Source organism: Hemiscyllium ocellatum, chromosome 13 (assembly GCF_020745735.1).
Source record: "Hemiscyllium ocellatum isolate sHemOce1 chromosome 13, sHemOce1.pat.X.cur, whole genome shotgun sequence".
In the NCBI taxonomy this organism is placed as follows: Eukaryota; Metazoa; Chordata; class Chondrichthyes; order Orectolobiformes; family Hemiscylliidae; genus Hemiscyllium; species Hemiscyllium ocellatum.
The window spans coordinates 29,071,498-29,094,623 of record NC_083413.1 but is presented as its reverse complement, the minus strand read 5'-3'; the positions used below and the strand labels follow the sequence as shown (position 1 = coordinate 29,094,623).

Sequence of the window (23,126 nt, the reverse complement as noted above, 5' to 3'; positions counted from 1 at the left end):
ATCATTCAGTACCTCTTCCAAAGAGTCAGTCTTAAGAATTAACGTCATTAAGGCAAACAGGTTGTGGGACAAGCGATTTATCATCACTTTGGATTTTGCTTTAGAATGCAGGGGGATATAGATGGGCTGGTCAGATGGACTGATTTGTGGTAAATGGAATTCAATAGGGCCCTAGGAAGAACTGAGGATCAGATGGATCTTGGTGTGCATGTCCACCGATCCCTTAAGGTGGTGGGACAGATAGATAAAGTGCTTAGGAAGGCATATGGAATACTTGCCTTTATTAGTTGAGGCACAGAATTTAAGAGTAGGGAGGTTATGCTAGAACTGTTTAAAAAGTTGGTTAGGCTACCGCTAGAGTATTGTGTGCAGTTCTGCAATCGATATTATAGGAGGGATGTGATTGCATTAGAGAGAGTGTTGTTTGGGCTGGAGAGTTTTAGTTACGAAGCAAGGCTGCATAGACTGGGTCTGTTTTCCTTAGAGCAGAGGAGACTGAGAGGAGTATGATTGAGATATATAAAAATATAAAGTGCAACGGTAGCCGAGACAGGAAGGAACTTTTTCCCTTCGAACAAGGATCAATGATCAGGAGGACATAAATTTAAAGTAAGGGGTCGGAGGTTCAGAGGGGATGCGAGGACTTTTATTTTCACCAAGAAGATGATGAGAATCTGGAATTCACTGCGGTAGGGTGATGGTGGCAGAAAACCTTGCACATTTGAGAAAATTTAGATGCACAAATCCAAGGCATAAAGGCTATGGGCCAAGTGCTGGAAAATGGGATCAGAATAGTTAGATGGTTGTTTTGGACTGGTGCAGCCTTGATGAGCTGAAGGGACTTTTTTCTGTGCTGTAAACCTCTATGACTCTGACTCACATCGGCTGAGAACTGATACTTTCACTGGGATGAGTCAGCAAAAGAGTGGAAGACTCTTTCCATACTCATTACTGAGCTCAAGTAATTCCTGTTTCCAAGCCCAAATGAGATCAGATAACAAAATCTACAGTAGCAATTGAATATGGTACCCTCCTGATCTTTGTAGGTTAGCTTCACATTAGATAACACATTTCCCTACCTACTCTCACACTCTTACACTTATCTTCTCACAGACTTAGACAACTTTACACTCACACACATACACACTCTCTCTCACTGACACTCGCATCACCCAACTCCAGACACAAACACACACTCCTACAGACACACACACTCCCACACTCACATATGCATCCTCTCACAGACTTACTTAGACACTTTGCACTCACACACACATATATACACTTCTCTCTCACACTCACAACCCCCACCCCAGGCAGACAGACAGACAGACACACATACACACACACACACTCATACAAAAACCCACATGCACAGATACACATTTAAGTTTGTGGGATGAATTTGTACTTGCAGAGTTGCATTGTACTTTGCTCAAAAACTGCATGAATCCATGTAAGACTGTTAACTCACTTTTTAGATGAGAATCAGACTAAACATTATGGCACAGACAGGGAACACAGGGGCTAACACCTTCAACATCTTATCTAGCTGACACCAATTGTTACAGTTATCCTGAGAATGTAACTTTTTAAAAAAATTTTGTGATTTACATGTGAAAGAAATGAAACTAACATGGTCATTCCAATGAGTGAGAGACTCAGCAAACAAGCAAGGTATTTTTCAATGTACAATTTCAGTTACATCACACTGTAAATTTTTGCTATACATTCTATGTCTTACAATTGTGTCCTCCACAACCACCTGATGAAGGAGCGACGCTCCGAAAGCTCGTGCTTCCAATTAAACCTGTTGGACTATAATCTAGTATTATATGATTTTTAAGTTTCCCTATCTCAGTATGTTTAAAATATTTTCTCATGTTTCAATAACTTTTCTCAACAGCAATCATTGTGTAAATATTATTTCAATAAAATTAGGTTTAGATTCATTCACCAGCATTTTATCAAACATAAATCTTTCTGAGCAGTTGTTTCACGACTAGCTGCCCATGGATCTTTAGAAGTATATCCTCAGTTAAAAATCACACAAGACCAGGTCATAGTCTAACAGGTTTAATTGGAAGCACTAGCTTTTGGAACGCCGCTCCCTCAGGTTGACAACCACCTGATGAAGGAACAGTGCTCCGAAAGCTAGTGCTTCCAATTAAACCTGTTGGACTATAACCTGGTCTTGTGTGACTTTTAACTTTGTAGACCCCAGTCCAACATCGACATCTCCAAATCATATCCTCAGTTAATTTATTTGAACTGTTTCAGATCTATTCACCTGAAGAGACACCCTCTTTCTTGAATAACTTCAAAAGTAATTGTTATTTGGGGCTGTAAGGGACAGGCAGTGAAGACTCAAAAGCAATGTACGGTTTTAAGTGCTTTTAAAAGGTCACCGTCCACACTTCACACCCAGCAGTCAAAGCAATTAAAATGAGGGGTTTGGATAAAGACAAAAGAGCTCAGGAAGCATCTGTGGAAAGAAACAGAGTTAATGTTTCAGGTTAACCACATTTTATTTAGATTTAGAGGAAGATAGAAATGTAAGAGTTTTCAAGTCAGTGGAAGTGGGAGAAGAGGCAGGAGGAACAATTATGAGTAGTTCCATGATTGGATGGAGGCCAGTTAAATTAATAAAGAGATTTCATGATGCAACAACCAAAAAGTGTGGCAATTGGGAGAGTAAATTTTAAAAAGACTTAAGTCCAGATGAAGCAAATACCTTTACATAAAAGGGTTTTAATAACATGAAGGAAAGTAAACAAACACGACAAGATCAATCCAGCAAAACAAAGAAAACGAAAAAAAACACACAAAAGAAGACAGAAGCAGTGATTCTGATCTCAAATTATTAGACTCGACATTGAGTCCAGAATGCTGTAGAGTGAAACACTGGATCAGGGTAAGGACAGAAAGGTCACTATGTTGGCAAGATGGAAATGCAAAACAACTAAGCACCTGTGGAAGAGTTACTTTTCCAACACTTTTGCTCCCATTTCAAATTTCCAGCATCAGCAATATTTTTATTTTTCCATAAAGGCGATAATAAATGTTCCTTCATGTTTCAGTCTAGTGGCAAAGTCAAAAATCTAACCCAATAATTATTTTCGCCAACCAGATTTGGATTTTGATCATTGATCATTAAGGCTAGATGACAGATTTGGTTCTCTAATGTTTAACAACTAATAGCACTATAGACTCTTTTGACTTCCAATCAGTATTCTTGAAAAAGTGGATACAAAGGGAAGTTATGAAGGACTCATAATAGCATCGCATCATCAACCTTCACACTTGTGTCTGAACAGTAAGATTGGGAGGTTCTTTTGCTCATGGGAGGAAGAATTAGCAGATCCAACTCTGTCTATACACATGCACTTTTCAACAGAACATTTCATAAAAATTTAGACTTCTATTGACTAAAAAAAGTTTATTCTTGGAAAATGCACATTGTCAGTAACATCAATATTTACTGCTATTCCTATTTGCCATTGGGCAAAGTGATGAGGAGGTGGTTTCTCATCACAAACCAATATGATCCATGGAGTGAAGATACTCCGATAGAAAGTCCCCATTCCTCATTTTCAGAATATTCTACTAGGACTGTAGTTGGAGGAGAAGGAACAACAAAAGATACAAAAGGCAGTTAAGCAATAAACTGGATCTATCATCACAGGCAAAGAGAATGGAAATAATAGAATTTTATTCAGTCTAAGTTGGCTGAAGGGCTTATGCTCGAAACGTCGAATTCTCTATTCCTGAGATGCTGCCTGGCCTGCTGTGCTTTGACCAGCAACACATTTGCAGCTGAATTTATCAAAGAAGCTGTGAAAGATCCTGACAATCCCTTCCAGGAAGTGAAACATCCAAATGTCTAGAAAGCAGTTAACTGCCAAAGTCATCACATGGTTCTCAGTTTTGATGCGCCTGACTCCTTATTGAATATAGAATCCCTACAGCATAGAACAATGCCATTTGGCTCACTAAGTTTGCACTGACCCTCCAAACGGCATCCCACCCAAACCCAGACCCCATTTTACCATGGCTAATCCACCTAACCTGTACATCTTTGGATTGTGGGAGCATGTGGAGGAAACCCACACAGACACAGGGAGAACGTGCAAACTCCACACAGACAGCTGCACAATGCTGGAATGGAACCCAGGTCACTGGTGCTGTGAGGCAGCAGTGCCAACCACTGTTTCACCCGAATATGGACAGGTTTATTTGAAATGTTAGCTAAAGCACTATTCAGGAATTTGTATGTATTATTAAACATGGTCAGCAATTACAACATTTCCTGTTCAATAACAGCATCATAAGACAACGTAATTGGACAAGTCAGCCAGTTTCCTAGAGATCAATGACTAAAGTTATGTTATAATTCTGCTGGCAACATATGAAAAAACATATGACATCTATGAAAAAAATCCATTCTTTTAAATGCCAGCCAGAAGCATGAAATAATGCCAACAAAACAAAAACAAAAATGATAGAAATATTAATCAACCTGGAGGCATCTTTTCCAGATGCTGCCTTTCCAGCATTTTGTGATTCCTGTTTATGTTTCAGATATCCTGTACCCATAGTATTTTGCTTTTGGTTTCGATATGTCAAGAGATATTTTCCAAGTTGAATCGATAACACCTTCATTTTATGGAATCATCTGGGGAGGCAATGACCTAGTGGTATTATCACTGGACTATTAATCTTGAGACCCAGGGAATGTTCTGGGACCCCATTTTGAGTATCTGTATGGTGGAATTAGAATGCAATTAAAAATCTACAATTAAGAATTTAATGAAGACTGTGAATGCACTGACGATTGTCAGAAAAACCCATCTGCTTAACTAATGCCCTTCAGGGAAGGAAACTGCCATCCTTACCTGGTCTGGCCTACCTGTGACTGCAGATCCACAGCAAAGTAATTAACTGCCCTCTGCGCAATTAGGGACAAACAATAAATGCTAGCCTAGCCAGTGATGCCCTAATCTGGTAACGAACTGATCTATAGGTCCAAGCTAACTTTATTTGAAGAGAAAATATATTGAAATATTGTCCTACTGTAACCAAGGCTCATTACACTCATCCAGTGAGCATGAAGGGAGCTCCAATCAAAAAGTCTATTGATTGTAACTTTAGAATGTTAAAGTGTATCTTCAAAAGTCTGATTAATCATGGAGTACCTGCATAATAAAGCCCCAGGCAAGGATCTGATGAATAATTGTTTCAGACAAGCAAATGCAAGAACTAGATGTCAAAGCCTTAGTAAATTAAAAGGGTAAAGTTTACAATGAGCTGCTAAACTAGCAATGAACAAGATATCTTATCATGTCAAATACCTTATAATGTCAGCTTTTGCTCATTTCATGCATCACTATAAACAACCACAATGAAGTACACTATCTTATGTTCAATTCAGCACATCATAAGTATTTAATCCACTGTGCAATTCAGAGAATTTTGCTAGCATGATTTCATGCGTTACTTCATTTTTGTGTGTGTGGTTACAATTGGTTGGTCACATCTAAATGTGCATCATAGAGCATATGAACAAATGAAATGTTAATAGTGTATGAAGTTGGCTATAGGGAGAAATTCTGGAAGTCTTATATCTCCTTGTGATTTGTGTTGTAATGAGTGTGATCTGAATTAATCATGTTCAAAGTTGTGGCAACTGAATTGCTAACTTTCTGCCAATGTACCATCACTTGTGAATTGATGCTTGGTGGACTGGATGTGAAATTGTCTGCTTCACTCCAAGCCTGCTTCTGCTGCAGGTTAATCCCTCAGTTTGTCCACTGATCTGTTTGAGAACAGAACTTTGGATTACTGAGGAGTCCATGAATCTCTGTCTCAATGTTGTTTCTGTGCAACATGCCAGGATCCTTAAGATTGAAGGCCAAGACTTCTAAAATGGCTGTGAAAGATTGACAATAGATGCAGCTTCTATGTCAGTAACGTAAGCTACCCGGGATCCTGCTGCAGATGCCTCAAGAACTGTGATAGGCTCTCAGACAAATTCTACAGCTGCTCTGAGTGATTGGAGGTAGAAGACATCTCCATTTTGTTTCACAGATTTTTAAGCGTGTGAGTTACATCAACATAAGTGACTTATATTGATCCTACTCAAAACTCCTTTCTGACCAAACTTAATAATGCCAAAAATCCTGAGGAATTGAGGCCAAGACCATTCTAGAGCTTTGTCTATCAGAGGTTTGGCCTTCAGCAGCTTTTACCACTTTGCTTTTCCTCACCAGCCCTGCAACTCAACTGCATTACCTCTCCATCTCGCTATCTAGATCCTCAATGGTTTGTGCAGATGAGTTGGTGATTAGCAGAGGTGGTAATGATGCCATTAGACACTGACTTGCTCAGAGATACTGGCAGTGACAGCAGTTTGAAATGCATCCTAAGAAAGAAGAGAGCAAGATGTTAACATGTTGTTACAAACAGCCATCTTTGAGTACTACTCCCAAATATAATGTTCCCATTGAATCTGCCAGTGATGATAATTGGTTAGCAGAATGACATTACATATCCTGAACAGTATGACACAAACCCTGAAATCAAGGAAAGCTTCCAGTTATACTGCATCTCCTCAATGCACTGCTTGCAATGATTTCTAGGGTGGAATCAGGAGTTTAATCATTTGTTAACTCTTAGTCATGCCTTTTCTTGCCAATTAAAAGCATAGTGGTACAGTATGACAGTAGAGAAAATTGAAATGCCGTAAACTTGTGCGAATTTTTAAACAATGCTGAATCCAATAATTTGGGGATATATATATTTGTTGTGTGAAATCCTTTAAAGATTATTGCTATGCTTACAGATTGACATGTATTTCCCCAACTGGAATTACAAAATGTGCCCTAAGGACCTTCATTCAAACAAAATGTTTATGGTAGAGTTACTTAACGCAGCTTCTCTCATTAAGGGATCACATTGTTAGCACATGACTTTCTTGCACATGTGTTTGGGGCATGGTTTGTGGTTTAGCTCAGTATTGTTGCCTTACCTTATCAAATTTCTTACAGGTCAGGCCAATCTTCCTGTTGGCTTTTCAAATCTTGCAGATCATGGGCAATGCACTCATTGACTGTAGCATTTCTACACAATTTTGTTGCATCAGATATGTCTGAGGGAGTGCAATGGCCAGTAATCTCATACAGAATGTTGCTCCTCTCCCTGACTGCTTCCACAAGGACATCCAGTTTCTGATCAGTAAACCTGGGTTTCCTTACTCTGCTGTATTCCATTCCCCAGCAATATTGTCCGATTATCAGATGTCCTGGCCTCCCTACACTATTTCAGCTTTATAAATGACTCTGAATTCCAGTTCAAAGCTGATTATGAGGACATTTTCTATTGTCGTGTCATTACAACACTCATCCCGTAAGAATTAACCTGTACACTTCAGCACACCTACTAAAGTCAGTAAAATTAAGCAGTTTTCTTTTTAACCATCAAAAACCTAAATCAAAATTCAGTTCATAAAATCATCAAGAATTTGTAGCCTACTATCTTGCAACTGGTAACCTCTCACTAAGAAAAACAAACTTATATTTGACATATAGCCGCATGTTTTTTTTTCTTGCAGCACAACACAGTTCTCAATTGTATGATCACGTGTCAATTCAGCAAAAAGTAAATACCTGGAGATATTTCACACTTGTAGCCTTTCACGTGACCAGGAACTCCAGGCTTGGTCTCGATGAGCACCTTACAATCCCCTTCGACTTTCTAAGGTGACAATGAAAACAAAATGGGTTTAGTTATTTTAAATGGGTGTAGAATATATTAAATAAACCACTTGGTGAATTACTGGGAATGTCCATGATGTTAGATTATCTCAGGGTAATTGGGTTGTGAGTCTTACGTTAACAGCTAAGGTTATAAATTAGAATTTTAAGGATTAGCATATGAATATTTAACCAGTTCATTTGGTATTTCTACATCTGGTATATTAATAAAGGTGTTGCCAACCAGCAAAGAATTTTAATATTCACATATATAATGTTTGCATGCTAACGTTACACAGATTTTAGACACAGGAATATTGTGTATGGATTTTCCTTATTGTTCTGTTTTTCAATGTTGATGTCTGATAATAAACCATTTGCTGTTGCCACAACAGCAGCAATATCAGCTTATTGATTCATGTGGAGGAAAGAGGCAGCTGAGAGTGGATCAACATCTCCCCTGACCCCTTGCACACCCTGGAGACTCTTGGCAATACTCTCCCAGGCTGCTGGACCTGACACCTCCAAACCTACTCCAGCACTCATTCACTTACCTGGCACTCTGGCATCCTGTGCACCTGAGACCCTACCTATATCACCCAACTGGAATCGCACCAGTCTGGCATCCTACGCACTCATCCACATGGCACCCCACTCATACAGCAGTGACCCTCAAACACCTAGCATACTACTCACCTGCTTCACAGCCCTCCTTCATGTATCTGACATGCTAAACCATTGCAAATCGCATCCTACCCATCCAACCTCACCAACCTGGGACACTATAGCCTTCACACACCTGGTACCCTAAACTCTCACTCATTTAACACCCTAATGCCTTAAATAATTGCTACCCTGACCTCAAATTTAACTTTATATATGTGGCCTTTCACTGTCAGAGTGAGTGGCTGGACATCTCAGGTACTCAACACTGCACATTGACTGCTGCAAAAATCAGACATGGTTTCTAGGAAAGTTTTCATCACTGCTAGATTTGTAAATACTTAGACATATTCATATCAGGAGGCCCCTATCCAGGAATCTCCAGCACTGAAGACATTGAAAGGTATGCATATAACTTTGAATCCAACTTTTATTGGAACATTTGGCCCACATACTTTCTACAAAGCAAAAACTCAACTATATTCTTCATGAATGTTCATTGTCCTTTAACATGCGATATCAAAGCTTGTCTGTTGAACAATATGAGCACCAGTGTGTCCTGTTCCCTTATCTAGCTTGTACAAGGTGCAGGCCCTATTCCAAATTCTAACAGAGAAAGTGCTTTATATCTTTGGGGTTGACCACTGCTACCTACAATGATGATTTAGAGGTTCTCACCTCAAGTAAAAATGAAATCACCTTGAGCTGCTAAAAAAGCCCACCCTGGTAAATTAAAATAATTAATCCCTGCTTGATTTTGGGCCTTAGCTGACTTTTAGCAGAGTTCACATCAGTTCTCAATTGGGAAGAATTCTGCCTTGCAAGAACCCAGAGCCAACATTTGCATGAATAGCCAAGTCACTCCAGATGAATGTATGTGAAGAATAGCAGGGAAGGAATCACCTTCTGCTCATCAAAACAATGAAATCAGCTTAAAACAGGGTATGATCTTGTTGGAATCAGATCCTAGCTTTTGGTAAGTGATTTCCTTGCTTACAATTGCTGGCTAGACTGCAAGTTCACATCCTTTATTTCTGACCTTAAAACATACTAAATGCTGGAAGCTAAGTATCATTTGATCCCTATTCGTATCCCTATTTATAATATATTTAGCTCCTGTTTTTGCATTCCCATTGCATGTAAGTGTTGCCACCTCGTTAAATTTCTGATCGGGTTGGCCAGAAATCACAACATAAGTTTAAATGATGGTGCCATGACTTCTTAAGCTTCTTGCTGTTATCAATCCCAATTTTTATCATCAAGAAAATAATTCATCTTCACTCCCCATACTATCTTTACCCTGCTCCATTCTGTTTTGCAAAGGCTGGTAATTCAATGGCCTTTGAACATACTCTGGATGTTTTTCTAACCTTTTGCTTATATTGGACATTGTAAATTAGATGTGCTATGACTAGCATAACTTTAACATCAGTATGAAACAATTTATTTTAAACTGGATGATACATCAGATACAGAGTGAGAGATCTAAAAAAGGTTTTAGTGAACGACTTGTCTATTTTTTTCTCGATTGTATTTGCCCAGTGGGAATTTTCCATTTGGGGCTTCCCATAGTTCAATCACAGAGAAAGAAGAGCCCTCTCCCCATCTTGCTTGCAATCCAATAACCATTTCCCCAGAGCAATCCACATCATGTAAGTTATACATTTCTAAAATTTTATGTAACACTTTGATCCTTTGATTTGTGTTTATGGGAAGAATACTCACAGTTTCCTTGAACGATCGGATTTCACAATCATTAAGTGCCTTTGGGTTCAGCACATGGCACTTTGTCTCTCGAAGATCAATGTCCAAAAAATAGGTGCTGGTCCCATTTGCCTGTAAAGAAAATATTTGTTTCATATTTAACATGGAATAAGGATGTTAAAGTGTTTTCAGATTACTGTGCATTGTAGAATAATTCACTGTGGAAGAGTACAAGTACTTATATAATTTAGTTTGTTCAAGAACATTGATAAAAATAGTTCAGATATTCCACGTTACATTTCATTATTTACAAGTGGCTCACTCACTTTTTCCTCATTTCAGCTGTTTTGTTTTTACTGCTGGATGATCAGCCACCCCACCTAAACTCAGGCCTTGCTATGAAGCAAAAGCACACTGACCTCTGTAACTGCAGATCTAAGAGTCGGGTGAGAGTCTGTCTTCCACTTGACAGACTCAGAATACATATTAAAAAGCAGGCAGGAAACAAAAGCAGCTGGCTGATGCAGAGACAGAGTTGCTTAAAGTAGCAACAAGACCATTTTAGACTCCAGCAGAAAGAAAACATTCATCACAGGTGAACCACAAGGTCTATATTGTCAGCAGCTCATTGTGTGTCACCAAATCTGCTTCTCTGAATGAGGGAAAACTTTGATGAAGTAAGAAATTAGAAGCTAGATAGCACAAAATGACACTGTCACCCAGGGAAACCATGGTAGAAAGGAACATTGATGCAGGGACAGAAATGTTTCAGCAAAATATATACATAGGACAAAGGACAGCACTGAAGACTGAGGGATTCAGGCCAATACATTACTACATGGCTAGAGACTCCCACTGTCTTCTGAGTATTAATCTGCAGGATGACTCTGTATTTGAATGACCTTTCCCAACTCTTCCACTAGAATTCAAGGGACTGGTTAACACTAGTTGGAAGCTGAAATCATTCAAATCAATGGGAGGGAAAAATTGGTGTACTTCCAAAATTGCAGTGAGGAGGAACAGAATAACAGTGCACCATGATGCTTACATACATTTACAGGGTACTTAGCCTGGATTAGAGTAGTGTTGGAAAAGCTCAGCAGGTCAGGCAGCATCCGAGGAGCAGGAAAATACCTTCCCCTGCTACCGCAGGAATTGCAAAACCTGTGCCCATACCTCCCCTCCCCTGCCCCCTCAACTCTGTCCAAGCACCAAAGGTGTCTTTCACATCCATCAAAGCTTTACCTGCACTTCCACATGTCATTTATTGTATCCGTTGCTCCCCATGTAGTCTCCTCTGCATTGGGGAGACTGGACCCCTACTTGCAGATCACTTCAGAGAACATCTCCGGGACACCCACATAAATCAACCCCATCGCTCCGTGACCAAACATTTCCATTCCCCCTCCCACTCTGCTGAAGACATGCAGGTCCTACAGTGTGGAAACAGGTCATTTTGTCCAATAAGTCCACACCAGTGGCCTCCTCCACTGCCACTCCATCACCTGATGCCTGGAGGAAGAACACCTCATCTTCCGCCTTGAAGCCCTTCAACTCCATGGCATCAATGTGGACTTCACCAGTTTCCTCATTTCCCTTCCCACCCACCTTACCCCAGTTCCAACCTTCCAGCTCAGCACCACTCTCATGACCTGTCCTACCTGTCCATCTTCCTTCCCACCTATTCACTCCACCCTCCTCTCTGACCTATCACCTTTACCCCACCTCCCTCCACCAATTGCACTTTCAGCTACCTTCTCCCCAGCTCCACCCCTCTCCCATTTACCTCTCCACTCCAAGGCTCCCAGCCTCATTCCTGATGAAGGGCTTTTGCCCACAATGTTGATTTTCCTGCTTCTTGGATGCTGCCTGACCTGCTGTGCTTTTCCAGCACTACTCTAATCTTGACTCTAATGTCCAGAATCCGCAAAACCCACTTTTGCCTAGGGTGTTTAGCTTGACTTGGTCCTTTCTGCCACAGTTACTTGTTGATTTGAGGATGGCTGTTTGACCCCTGGAGCCAATTGAAAGCAGTGGGATAACACCTGGAAAAAGGGTCCACCTTGGAGGAAGTCTACCCTTCCAACCAGGCAAGTGGGATCTGGGGACTCAGGCAAGCACTATCAAGGGCGAGGGTGTAGGTGAGAGCTGGCAATGCTGTTTCACAAGGGACTGCTCGCTGCTGACAGAGTTATTGAGAGGGCACTAAGATGTACCTGTTGCTCTCCACCTGGAGCAGTAAGCCGGCTTGCAAATGATGAAATTTCAGCCATGGCCTCTAGTGGAGGAGAGCCTGGTGACAGGAAGATGACAGGTACACCACCCCAAACCCAATACTCCCCCATGAGGATCCCCACTTCATCCCAGTCCATCACCAAGTGGACAGGTAAAATTCAGCCCCCTGTTTGAGTTGTTTGGCATAGCCCTGCATCTTGTGCCAGAGTGGGTTGAATTTGGAGACGCATCCTGTCTGCATGCAAATTACCATGTGACCATAAAATGATGTGGTAGAACTCACTACACGGTATACCCCACAGTTAACTCTGCACTACTGGGATCTTCCGAATTGATGGCCCCACTCAGCCATCTGCAGACAGTGCACTGTTAACTTAAATCTTAAAATTAGAGCCTTATTCAGTCAAGAGCAAGATTTTAGGTCTGAACTGGCTGACATTTGTCATGCACACTCCAACCAATATCAGCTGATGGCTGGAGCCAAGAGGAATCAATGGATACATTCCATTCTATTTCTGTGGTTTGAGGGGTCAGCAGTGCCCTCTAACTCTTTGCAAAATCAATTTAGGTTTTTTCCACAGAAGGAAAAGTCAGTAAAGCCCATGCATGTCACTGACAGGTCTGACTCATTGATTATACTTAAACATATAGCTCCAGTGCACCCACTTCCAAGTATTCCTGCTATTTTCATAGAATTCCTACAGTGTGGAAACTGGCCATTTGGTCTAATAAGTCCACACCAACCTCTGAAGAGTAACCCACCCAGACCCATTCCCCTAAACTACTACTTTACATTTACTTCTGACTAATGCACCTAACCTACACATCCCTGAACATTATGGACAATTTAGCATGTCCAATTCACCTAACCCGCACATCTTTGGATTGTGGGAGGAAGCCCATGCAGACACAGAGAGACTGTGCAAACTCCACACAATCGCCCGAGGCTGGAATCGAACCCGCGTCCCTTGCATTGTGAGGCAGCAGACCTAACCACTGAGCCACTGTGCCACCCCTTTCTTAGTGAATATTCCCTACTACCCTAATCTTGCAAGCTGTCCACCCACTGCCACCCCCTCTCTATCCAGTTCTGAAGCGCATCCTGTCTCAGTGTGTCAGAGAACCAGCATTTCTGCCTAATAAAACACTGTTCAATTCGTGGATTAGATTACCTACAGTGTGGAAACAGGCCCTTCAGCCCAACCAGTCCACACCGACCCATTTCCCTCTAACTAATGCACCGAACACTATGGGCAATTTAGCATGGTCAATTCACTTGACCTGCAATCTTTGGACTATGGGAGGAAACGGAAGCACCCGGAGGAAACCCATGCAGACACAGGGAAAATGTGCAAACTCCCCACAGACAGTCACCCAAAGCTGGAATTGAACATGGGACGCTGGTGCTGGGAGGCAGCAGTGCTAACCACTAAGCCACCATGCCACCAACATGTGATTTACGTCAGTCAACCATCTTTGCTTTCATACATACCTCCTTCAGTTCCTGTGCATTTTCTATTCTGTCCAGGCTAAACTTGTATCCGTGTGTCCGTTCTTTATTGATGTGATCAACTGTCAGTTCCGCCAAAGCTAGCACTCCCTGACCGTTGCATGGTACTGCAACGTAATTGTCTAATGCTGTAGTCCAAGATGTAAACAGCTGCAGACAGACTATGAAAGCAAGAAATAACTTCATGTTTTTTGGGAAGCTACACTGGCACTTTAAAATTCTGACACTTCTAACCAAGTCTAATGCAGCAGAGATGACGGTCACACAGCATGAGACAGACAGAACTGACAGTGAAAATCCATCCCACAGACAGCTTTAAATCCTCTGGGTCTGGGGAGGAATCAGTGTAAATATGTCACATGGCCCAGAATAAACAATTGCAAAATGACAATACTGATTGTGAAATCAAAGATAAGATCAGTCTTGTTAGAATCAGAACAAATGTTGCAATGAAGGCCACTCTGACAAGAGGAAAATTACAAAATTACAGCAAGTGCCCACACATTACATTCGTTCAACTAAACATTGAAGAAATATCTTTTTTCAATATTCTCCCGTTATTTACTTAACCTTTCAAACTTTCTATCCTGAATTTAAAAATAATTATTTTCTCTTTAGTTTTCCTCAGTGTCGGACAAATGACTGAAATTTTGCTGTTAGGGGCAAACCGAGAGTATTCATGTTCACCATGAAGAAAGCTGCCCACAATATCAGTGATCCCAGTGACATGAATTTTACCTTTCCTAATGTCAATTTGAACCAGCTCCAAGTCCACAGAATGTCTAGATGTTAGCAACATTGATGTAATTAAGCAGAGATCAGGGTAGGAATGACATAGAAGAATTCTTACAGACTGCAAGCCAGTAATACTGACTATCCAAAGTAGTTTGTAAATTTAATTTTAACAAGTTAAAAAAATACACATTATAAGCTGATATATAATAATTCAAGGTTTAAAATGTTTTCACTGCATTGAACAAAATGGAGTTTGATCATCATGAAAACATTAATTTTACAAAAATGAAATTAGTTTCCAGAACCATTGTGGTTTTTCAGCAGTAATCATGACTTAACACACTGTTGAAAATCTAGTTATATTTCATTAACAAGGTGTAACTTTGCTAGATATTGACAATTATACTATGTGGATAAGGCAAAGTTCTCAGCAGTTTGCGGATTTGAATTGATTGTGATCTGCTGGGACTTCTGCGTGCACTCTAAAGAGAAACTTTGGGTAAAATTTAACATGGCCAGCATGGGGGTTCATCTCCACAGCAAACTCTCACTTCCTGGATCAGCAGGGAACCAAGAGTAATATTAGGTCACATTACTGAGTAATGAGAATGTCACAACTGCACTCAGAGAGGACATCTTGGTGGGATCATCCAGTGAGGCCATATGGGTAGAACTCAGGAATGAGAAAAGTACATTTGTCATAATGGGATTATACAACAGGCCTCCCTACAACTAGTGGGAGATAGAAGAACAGATGTGTAGACAGATCATTTAAAGATTGTTGTAGTGGGTCATTTTAACTTCCCCAATGTTAACAGAGACTCTCTAAGTGCCAAGGACTTAGCGGGGTATAATTTGTGAGGTACATCCAGGAGTCTTCTTATAACAATATGTGGAATGTCCAACTAAGGGACGGGTCATACTTGACCTTATATTAGGTATGATCTTGATCAGGTAATTAAAGTTTCAGTGAGGAGCATTTTGGGAACAGTGATCGTAATTCCATAAGTTTTAAGATAGCTGTAGATAAGGATAGAACTGGTCCTCAGGTGAAAGTGAAGTTTTAAGCAGAGGAAAGGCTAATTATAACAATATTTGGCAGGAACTGGACAAAATAGATTGAGGTGGCTGTTTGAGGGTCAATCCAACTCTGACTTGTAGATGTATTTTAGAGGCCAGTTGATCAGAGTTCAGGACCAACATGTTCCTGTCAATTTGAAAGTTAAGGATGACAAGATTCAGGATGATAATAGATATTGGAAGTGTAGTCAAAAAGAAAAAGGAAACTGAAATCAGACAACACTCTTGAGGAATATAAAGGAAGCAGGAGAGAATTTTAAAAATCAATTAGGAGGCTATTAAGGGCCAAGAAATATCCTTGGCAAGTAAGATTAAGGAGAATCCCAAGGCATTGTATGCATATATTAGGAGCAAGAAGGCACATAGGGAAAGAGTAGGACAAAGAAGGGAATTTATATGTGGAGCCAGAGGAATGGGTACTTTGTATCAGGATTCACCAAAGTGAAGGGTGTGGATGATGGTCAGACTGAGGAAGGGGATACTGTAAAGCATAGCAATATTAAGAAGGAGAAGGCACTGGGTGTCTTGAAAAAGTAGAAATGTAGGTAAGTCCCAGGGCCTGATGAGATTGCTGGGGCCATGACAGAGATCTTTGTCTTCTCACTAGCCACAAGCAAGGTCTCAGAAGCCTGGAGAAAAGCCAATGTAGTTCCTCTGTTTAAGAAGGGCAACAGGGATACTCCAGAAAATTATAGGCTTATAAACCGTATATCAGTAGTAGAGTAAGAATTGGAGAAGGTACTTAGAATTGACTTGCATTTGGAAAAGATTTAATTTTTTTGGAATAATCAGAAAGGCTTTGTGGTGGGGATGTCTAATCTCACAAATTTGATTGAGTTTTTGAGGCAGTGACAAAGATAATTGAGAGGATAGAGCCATAGATATTGCCAACATGAACTTTGCTGAAGCTTTGACAAGGTCCTTCATAATAGGCTGGTCTAAAAGCTTAAGTCACATGGGACCCACAGTAAGTTGTACATTGGATACAAAACTGGCTTGGTCATAGAAGACAAAGGGTAGTTGTGGAGGGGCATTTTTTCTGCCCTGCGGTCTGTGACCAGTGGTGTTCTGCAAGGATCAGTGCTGGGGGACCTCTGTTGTTTGTAAGATGTGGATGGAAGTATAGTGGGCTGATTACTACATTTGCAGACAATGTGAAAATTGGTGGAGTTGTGGATAAAGAAGAAGGTTATCAAAGGATGTAGAGCAACTGGAAAGATAGACAGAAAATTGACAGATGGAGTTTAATATGGACAAGTTTGTGGTGATACATTTTGGAAGATCAAATGCAAGAGGAAAGCATACAGTACATGATAGGACCCTTATGAGCATTGACATACAGAGAGTGTAAGTCCATAGCCCTGTGAAAGCGACAAAGTAATGGTAAAGTGAAGGTGAAGGCATATGGCACACTTGTCTTCATCAGTTGGGGGCACTGAATATAAGCATTGCCAAGTCATATTGCAACTGTATAAGACTTTAATTGGGTCACATCTGGACTATTATATGGAATACTCATCACTACACTATAGGAAGGATATGGAAGCTTTGGAGCGGTGCAAAAGAAATTTACTAGGATATTGCATGGATTGGAGTGTATTAACTATAAAGAGAGGTTGGATAAACTTGGATTGTTTTCACAGAGTATCTAAGGTTAAGGGGAAACCAGATGAAAGGCATGAATAGGGTAGATAGTCAGGGTGGGAAATACAAGGGGTATAGGTTTAAAGGAGATGTGCAAAGCAAGTTTTTTTACTCAGAGGATTGTAGGTCTGGAACATGCTGCCAGAGGAGATAGTAGAAGCAGATAGAGCAGCAATGTTTAAGAGGCATTTATATACAGACACATGAACAGGCAGCGAATAAAGGGATACCGACCATGTGCAGGTAGATGGTATTAGTTTAGAAAGGCATTATGGTCAACACAGAAATAGTGGGCCGAAGGGCTTGTTCCTATGCTATACTGTTTTATGCTCTCCATGCTCTACTAAAGCACATATTTGGCAGCTGGAACAGTACCACCAGAGTTTCCCACTCTACCTGGAACATTTAATTGCTATACTGTCATTTTGGAGGTGAATATTCTGTCCCAATACCGACACAGAGCAGGACCATTGACAATGGGGGCAATGACTGCTATCAATGGGGAGGGGCCAATGCAAAACATCACAACAGATCCCTCTGAGGTTGTGAGGCTAAGTGAGGTAATTTGGGGCTTCCAGGGAGGGAAGCTGCTGGGGATAGATGGAAGTGAAGCAGCGAAGACAAAGATAGGCTTCCTCCATATATCTTCGAGTAAAAAGGTGAGGTCTGCAGATGCTGGAGATCAGAGCTGAAAATGTGTTGCTGGTTAAAGCACAGCAGGTTAGGCAGCATCCAAGGAACAGGAAATTCGATGTTTTGGGCCAGAGCCTTTCATCAGGAAGGGCTGATGAAGGGCTCTGGCCCGAAACGTCAAATTTCCTGTTCCTTGGATGCTGCCTAACCTGCTGTGCTTTAACCAGCAACACATTTTCAGTTCCTCCATATATCTCAAATTCAGTCCCCTTGATCAGGAACAGAATGCTTAAAAGCAAAAAAAAAATACCCTTCACTCTGCACTCTGCACTTAGAAAACTGTCGGCAAACCTGAATGGATTTGTTATGTGGTCCTTCCACATGGTGAGCTCCCTCCACTGCTGATAGAATTCCAGCTGTGGGATGAAGTCATTAAGTAGCTACTTAAGGGATTATCTTGGTTTCCAGATGGTTTCAATGAAGAGGGCTACTAATTACTCCAAATTAATCAAGGTCTTATCCTACTTTGTGAAAAGTTAGAGCTATATTGAACCTCTATCATCCTGGCACTTTGTTGCAAACTGAAACAGTTTGAAGAATGTAAGTTCATTCATAAAACACGAGTCGCATCTTCAGCCACACCAGAGTGCCAAACAGCCAATTAATAATGCTTGATGTATTCTACAACCACAGAGCATGCCCTCCCCATCCATATGCAAATGTAACATCATCATTACAGTGTTTGCAGTAGCCATTGCTGTAATGTGGCAAAGCTCAGCAACAAATTTATGCACATCAAGACCTCAGAAATGTCATTGAGATAAATGAGCAAAAAATCAAGTTATAGTATAGTCTGTGCTGGATAAATCTTGGCCAGAACAATAAGACAATCCCTAGCCTTCAAATTGCGCCATGGTATTTCTTTTTTAACTCCATTTGGGATGATAATCCAAAAGGTCTTGCTTGAAATTCCTTCCCCCACTATATTTGTAAAGCCATTAACTGATTTGAAATAAGTGGCCTAACATCTCCAATTAGCTATCTCAATAAGCAATGTATTAAATATCTCATGCTAGTATCCCACTATGTAACTTGCAGGCAACAATATAGGAAACGTTCAAAAGTTTTGTTAGGTTGCATTCAGCATATAAATAGAGGGAACATTTTATTCGTACAATCTGGCTTTAAATTAATCATTGTGCTTGGTTGAATGAACAGTGTTCTAAGTAACTGCGTCATCTAGACTCTTAATGGTTACAGTTTAACTAAATTATCAATTCTAAATTTGACAGAGCACTGCAATTTTAAAGTTTCAGCTTGTTTTCCAAAAGGAAGACATCACCTGAATGGTGAAAATGAGGACAGTTGGATAGATTCTGATAAAACCCTTTACCAAAAATATTTCACAGAAGTTTCGCATTATCTCTTTATTTTATAGTTTCTATAAGTAAAGGACTGTTGGAAGCATTTCCAAGTCTCAAGTAAATTAGTGTTCATTAACATCAACAAGAACATTATTCTTCATTTAAAGCAGAACAGTAAGATATCTTGTACATAAATTATTTGGATGTGAACATAGGAGGTATAGTTAGTAAGCTTGGAGATAACATCAAAATTGGAGGTGTAGTGGACAGCGAAGGTTACCTCAGAGTACAACGGGGTCTTGATCAGATGGGTCAATGGGCTGAGGAGTGGCAGATAGAGTTTAATTTAGATAAATGTGACATGTTGCATTTTGGAAAAGCAAATCAGGGCAGCGTTTATATACTTAATGACAAGATCCTGGGGATGTGTTGCTGAACAAAGAGACTTTGGAGTGTCGGTTCGTAGCTCCTTGAAAGTGGAATAGTATGTAGATAGGATAGTGAAGAAGGCGTTTGGTATGCCTTCCTTTATTAGTCAGAGCATTGAGTACAGGAGTTGGGAGGTCATGTTGCGGGTGTGGAGTATATTGGTTAGGCCACTTTTGGAATTCTTGTCTCCCTCCTATCAGAAGAATGTTGTGAAACTTGAAAGAGTTTGGAAAAGATATACAAGGATTTCGCTAGGGTTAGCGGATTTGAGTTATAGGGAGAGGTTGAATAGACTGGGGCTGTTTTCCTGAGGAGGTTGAGGGATGACCTTTTGGAGATTTATAATATCATGAGGGGCATGGATAAGGTACATAGACAAGGTCTTTTCCTTGGGATGGGGGAGTCCAGAATTAGAGGACATTAGTTTAAGGTGAGAGGGGAAAAATTTAAGAGGGACCTGAGGGGCAACTTTTTGACGGAGAGGGTGGTGTGTGTATGGAATAAGCTGCCAGAGGCAGTGGTGGAGGCTGGTACAATTGCAACATTTCAAAGGCATCAGGATGGGTACATGAATAGGAAGGGGTATAGAGGGATATGGACCAAGTATTAACAAATGGGAGTAGATCAGGTTAGGATATCTGGTTGGCATGGGCAAGTTGGACTGAAGGGTCTGTTTCTGTGCTGTACATCTCTATGACTCTGTGACTCTAACTGGGTCTTCCACCGCTACATTGAATTAACACTATCTGTATATGCTCCTGTACGAGCCACACATAAAGCTAACTTGGGTATATATCCTTGTACCTACATTGGCAATTTATCAACACCCCTTACCTAACTTCCTACCTAACAGCTCCATGGACTTACCTGCATTAACTACAATGGAAGGCAGGCCAAGGACAATTGAGTATGAATAAATTCAACGGTTGCCCACATTTACAAGTTATATATTTGCAGTGACAAAATGTAGCATTTTTTTGTTGATTAAACAATGGAATGCTGAATTAAATAGTCACTTCATAAGTCAATTATTCTGAGCCATTTAAAACACATGGAATATTGTGTCCAGTTCTGGTCGCCGTCCTATAGGAAAGAAACAGAGGCTTTGGAGAGAATGCAAAGAAGGTTTACCAGGATTCTGCCTGGACTAGAGGGCTTGTTTTATGAAGAAAGGTTGAATAAGCTCAGACTTTTCTCTCTGGAGAGAAGGAGAAAGAGAGGCGACCTGATCAAGGTGTACAAAATAATAAATGGAATTGACAAAGTCAATAGCCAGAGACCTTCACCCAGGGCAGGATTGACTGGTACGAGGAGTCATAGTTTGAAGATATTAGGAGGAAGGTATAAAGGAGACGTCAGAGGTAGGTTATTTACAAAGAGAGTTGTGAATGAATGGAATGCATTGCCAGCTGTGGTGATGGAAGCAGAGTCATTGGGACATTTAAGTGACTGCTAGACATGCACATGGACAGGAGTGAGTTGAGGGGTGCATAGATTAAGTTACTATATTTTACATTAGGATTAAACCTCGGCACAACATCATGGGCCAAAGGGCCTGCTCTGTGCTGTACTTTTCTATGTTCTATGTTCTAAAACAAGCTGATTATCTTTACCTAAAATAGGACGCAGCAGGATAAAATATTGCAAACTACTGTTGACATCAGTGCTGTCTATGATAATTTAGTATTCTTATATCTTTACACTATCATAGTTTGATGTCACATTATGAGCTTGTGTTCCCTTACATTATGACTGAAGTTTTAATGTAATGGCCCAGATTTTCTGATGGGAAGTTGGTCATTACAGCAGCATGCACAGGAGTGATGCAAGAGGAATCTACAGAAGTCACAACACATCTGTCTTCCAGGACCTACGCTGGAATTGAATTTTGCTAAGGTACATGAAAGACTGTGAAAGAGTGCCCAACTCTGAAATAGATTTGGAAATTTTGGGAGAGTTGGATGGAGGGGTTTCTATTCACTTGGCTTTGTAGTTAGCCAGGAAAGTTGAAGGAATTAAAAGTTGTGGGGTAAAAAGTGAGGTCTGCAGATGCTGGATATCTCAGTTGAAAATGTGTTGCTGGTTAAAGCACAGCAGGTTAGGCAGCATCCAAGGAACAGGAAATTCGACGTTTCGGGCATAAGCCCGAAAGCATAAGCATAAGTCCTGATGAAGGGCTTATGCCCGAAACGTTGAATTTCCTATTCCTTGGATGCTGCCTAACCTGCTGTGCTTTAACCAGCAACACATTTTCAACTGGAATTAAAAGTTGTGCCAGCTCCTGGCTAACTATACATCTGTAACCCCACCTTGGCTCACTACTGACCCCAGCAACCTGACTGCCGCCAACCTATGCTTATCTGCCTCCTACATGACCTCTCAACCCTCACCCTCTCACCCATCTGCCACCCTATTCTTTCACATACCTTACAAGCTTAATTTCTCTCAGTGGCTGTGAGAGTAGATTCAGGACTTTTAGCTATAGAAAAAGGGAAAGCAGAGGCCAGCAAGTAGAAGGTCATTGATGAAGTGTGGGAAGACAATGAGGGGGAATGAGAGGCCAGCCAGGGAAGGTGAGAGGCTAGCGAGGAAAGCTGGGAGGCCAATATGAGCAAGTTGAAGGCCAGCATAGGAGAGTGGGAGGTCAACTAGGGACAGCAGTAGGCCAGATTCTCTCTCACTCCATTTCTCTGTTTCTTTCTTTTTCTTTCCTTCTCTCTCCCTCTCTGTCTCTTCACATTCATGCCCCACCACCATTTCCCCACCGTCTCTCTCTCTCTCTCTCTCCTCTCTCTCTTTCCCGCTCTCTCCCTTCCTCTAATTTGGATTAATGACCATTCACTGAAAATTCAAGATCTAGAAACTTTGCCATCCCTTCAAAATGTGGCTACAATCAGACAACTGACCTCAAGTTTAAACCTCCAGGGCTTTAAGAGCCCTTTATTTTCCTATCCTTAATAGACCCACCATCTCCCTCCACAGTTTTTAGGTTCACTCTCTCTGTTTGTGTTCGTAGTTAATGTTGCATTTTTGTTATTTTTTGGGATTAATAAATAATAAAATTCCTTTTCTTTTCACTCAGTGAAACCTCACAATTTGGCCTGTTCATGTTGACATTTTAACTGAAGTATCATAACTGCTAAAAAATTAAATGAAACATATTTTATGAAACCAAATGAGAGACGACAATAAAAAGAAGGAAGTCGATTCATCCTCCTCACCTGGATACAATAACCAGAGCGTAGATGTCACTGATTCCCCTCAATCCTCTTTACAAATTGCCTCATTTTCAATGTAATTGCATTAATGCTAATCTCACAATATAACTGCACTTTAATATTGTAACATCTTAAAGAATGTAAGCAGAAACGATTCTGG

General features: G+C 40.7%; 1 protein-coding gene across 1 annotated transcript in view; it reads right to left on the bottom strand.

Annotated features, from left to right (window-relative positions):
• The window catches only part of si:ch211-262h13.5 (uncharacterized protein LOC571127 homolog), a 60,655-nt gene that overhangs the window by 8,362 nt on the left and 29,167 nt on the right, over positions 1–23,126 (bottom strand). Inside the window, exons 3-5 of the mRNA XM_060834428.1 lie at positions 13,846–14,024; positions 10,140–10,250; positions 7,665–7,752 (exon numbers count right to left, since the gene is read on the bottom strand). Coding sequence (XP_060690411.1) covers positions 7,665–7,752; positions 10,140–10,250; positions 13,846–14,024 — 378 coding nt within the window. The remainder of the gene's footprint in view (positions 1–7,664; positions 7,753–10,139; positions 10,251–13,845; positions 14,025–23,126) is intronic.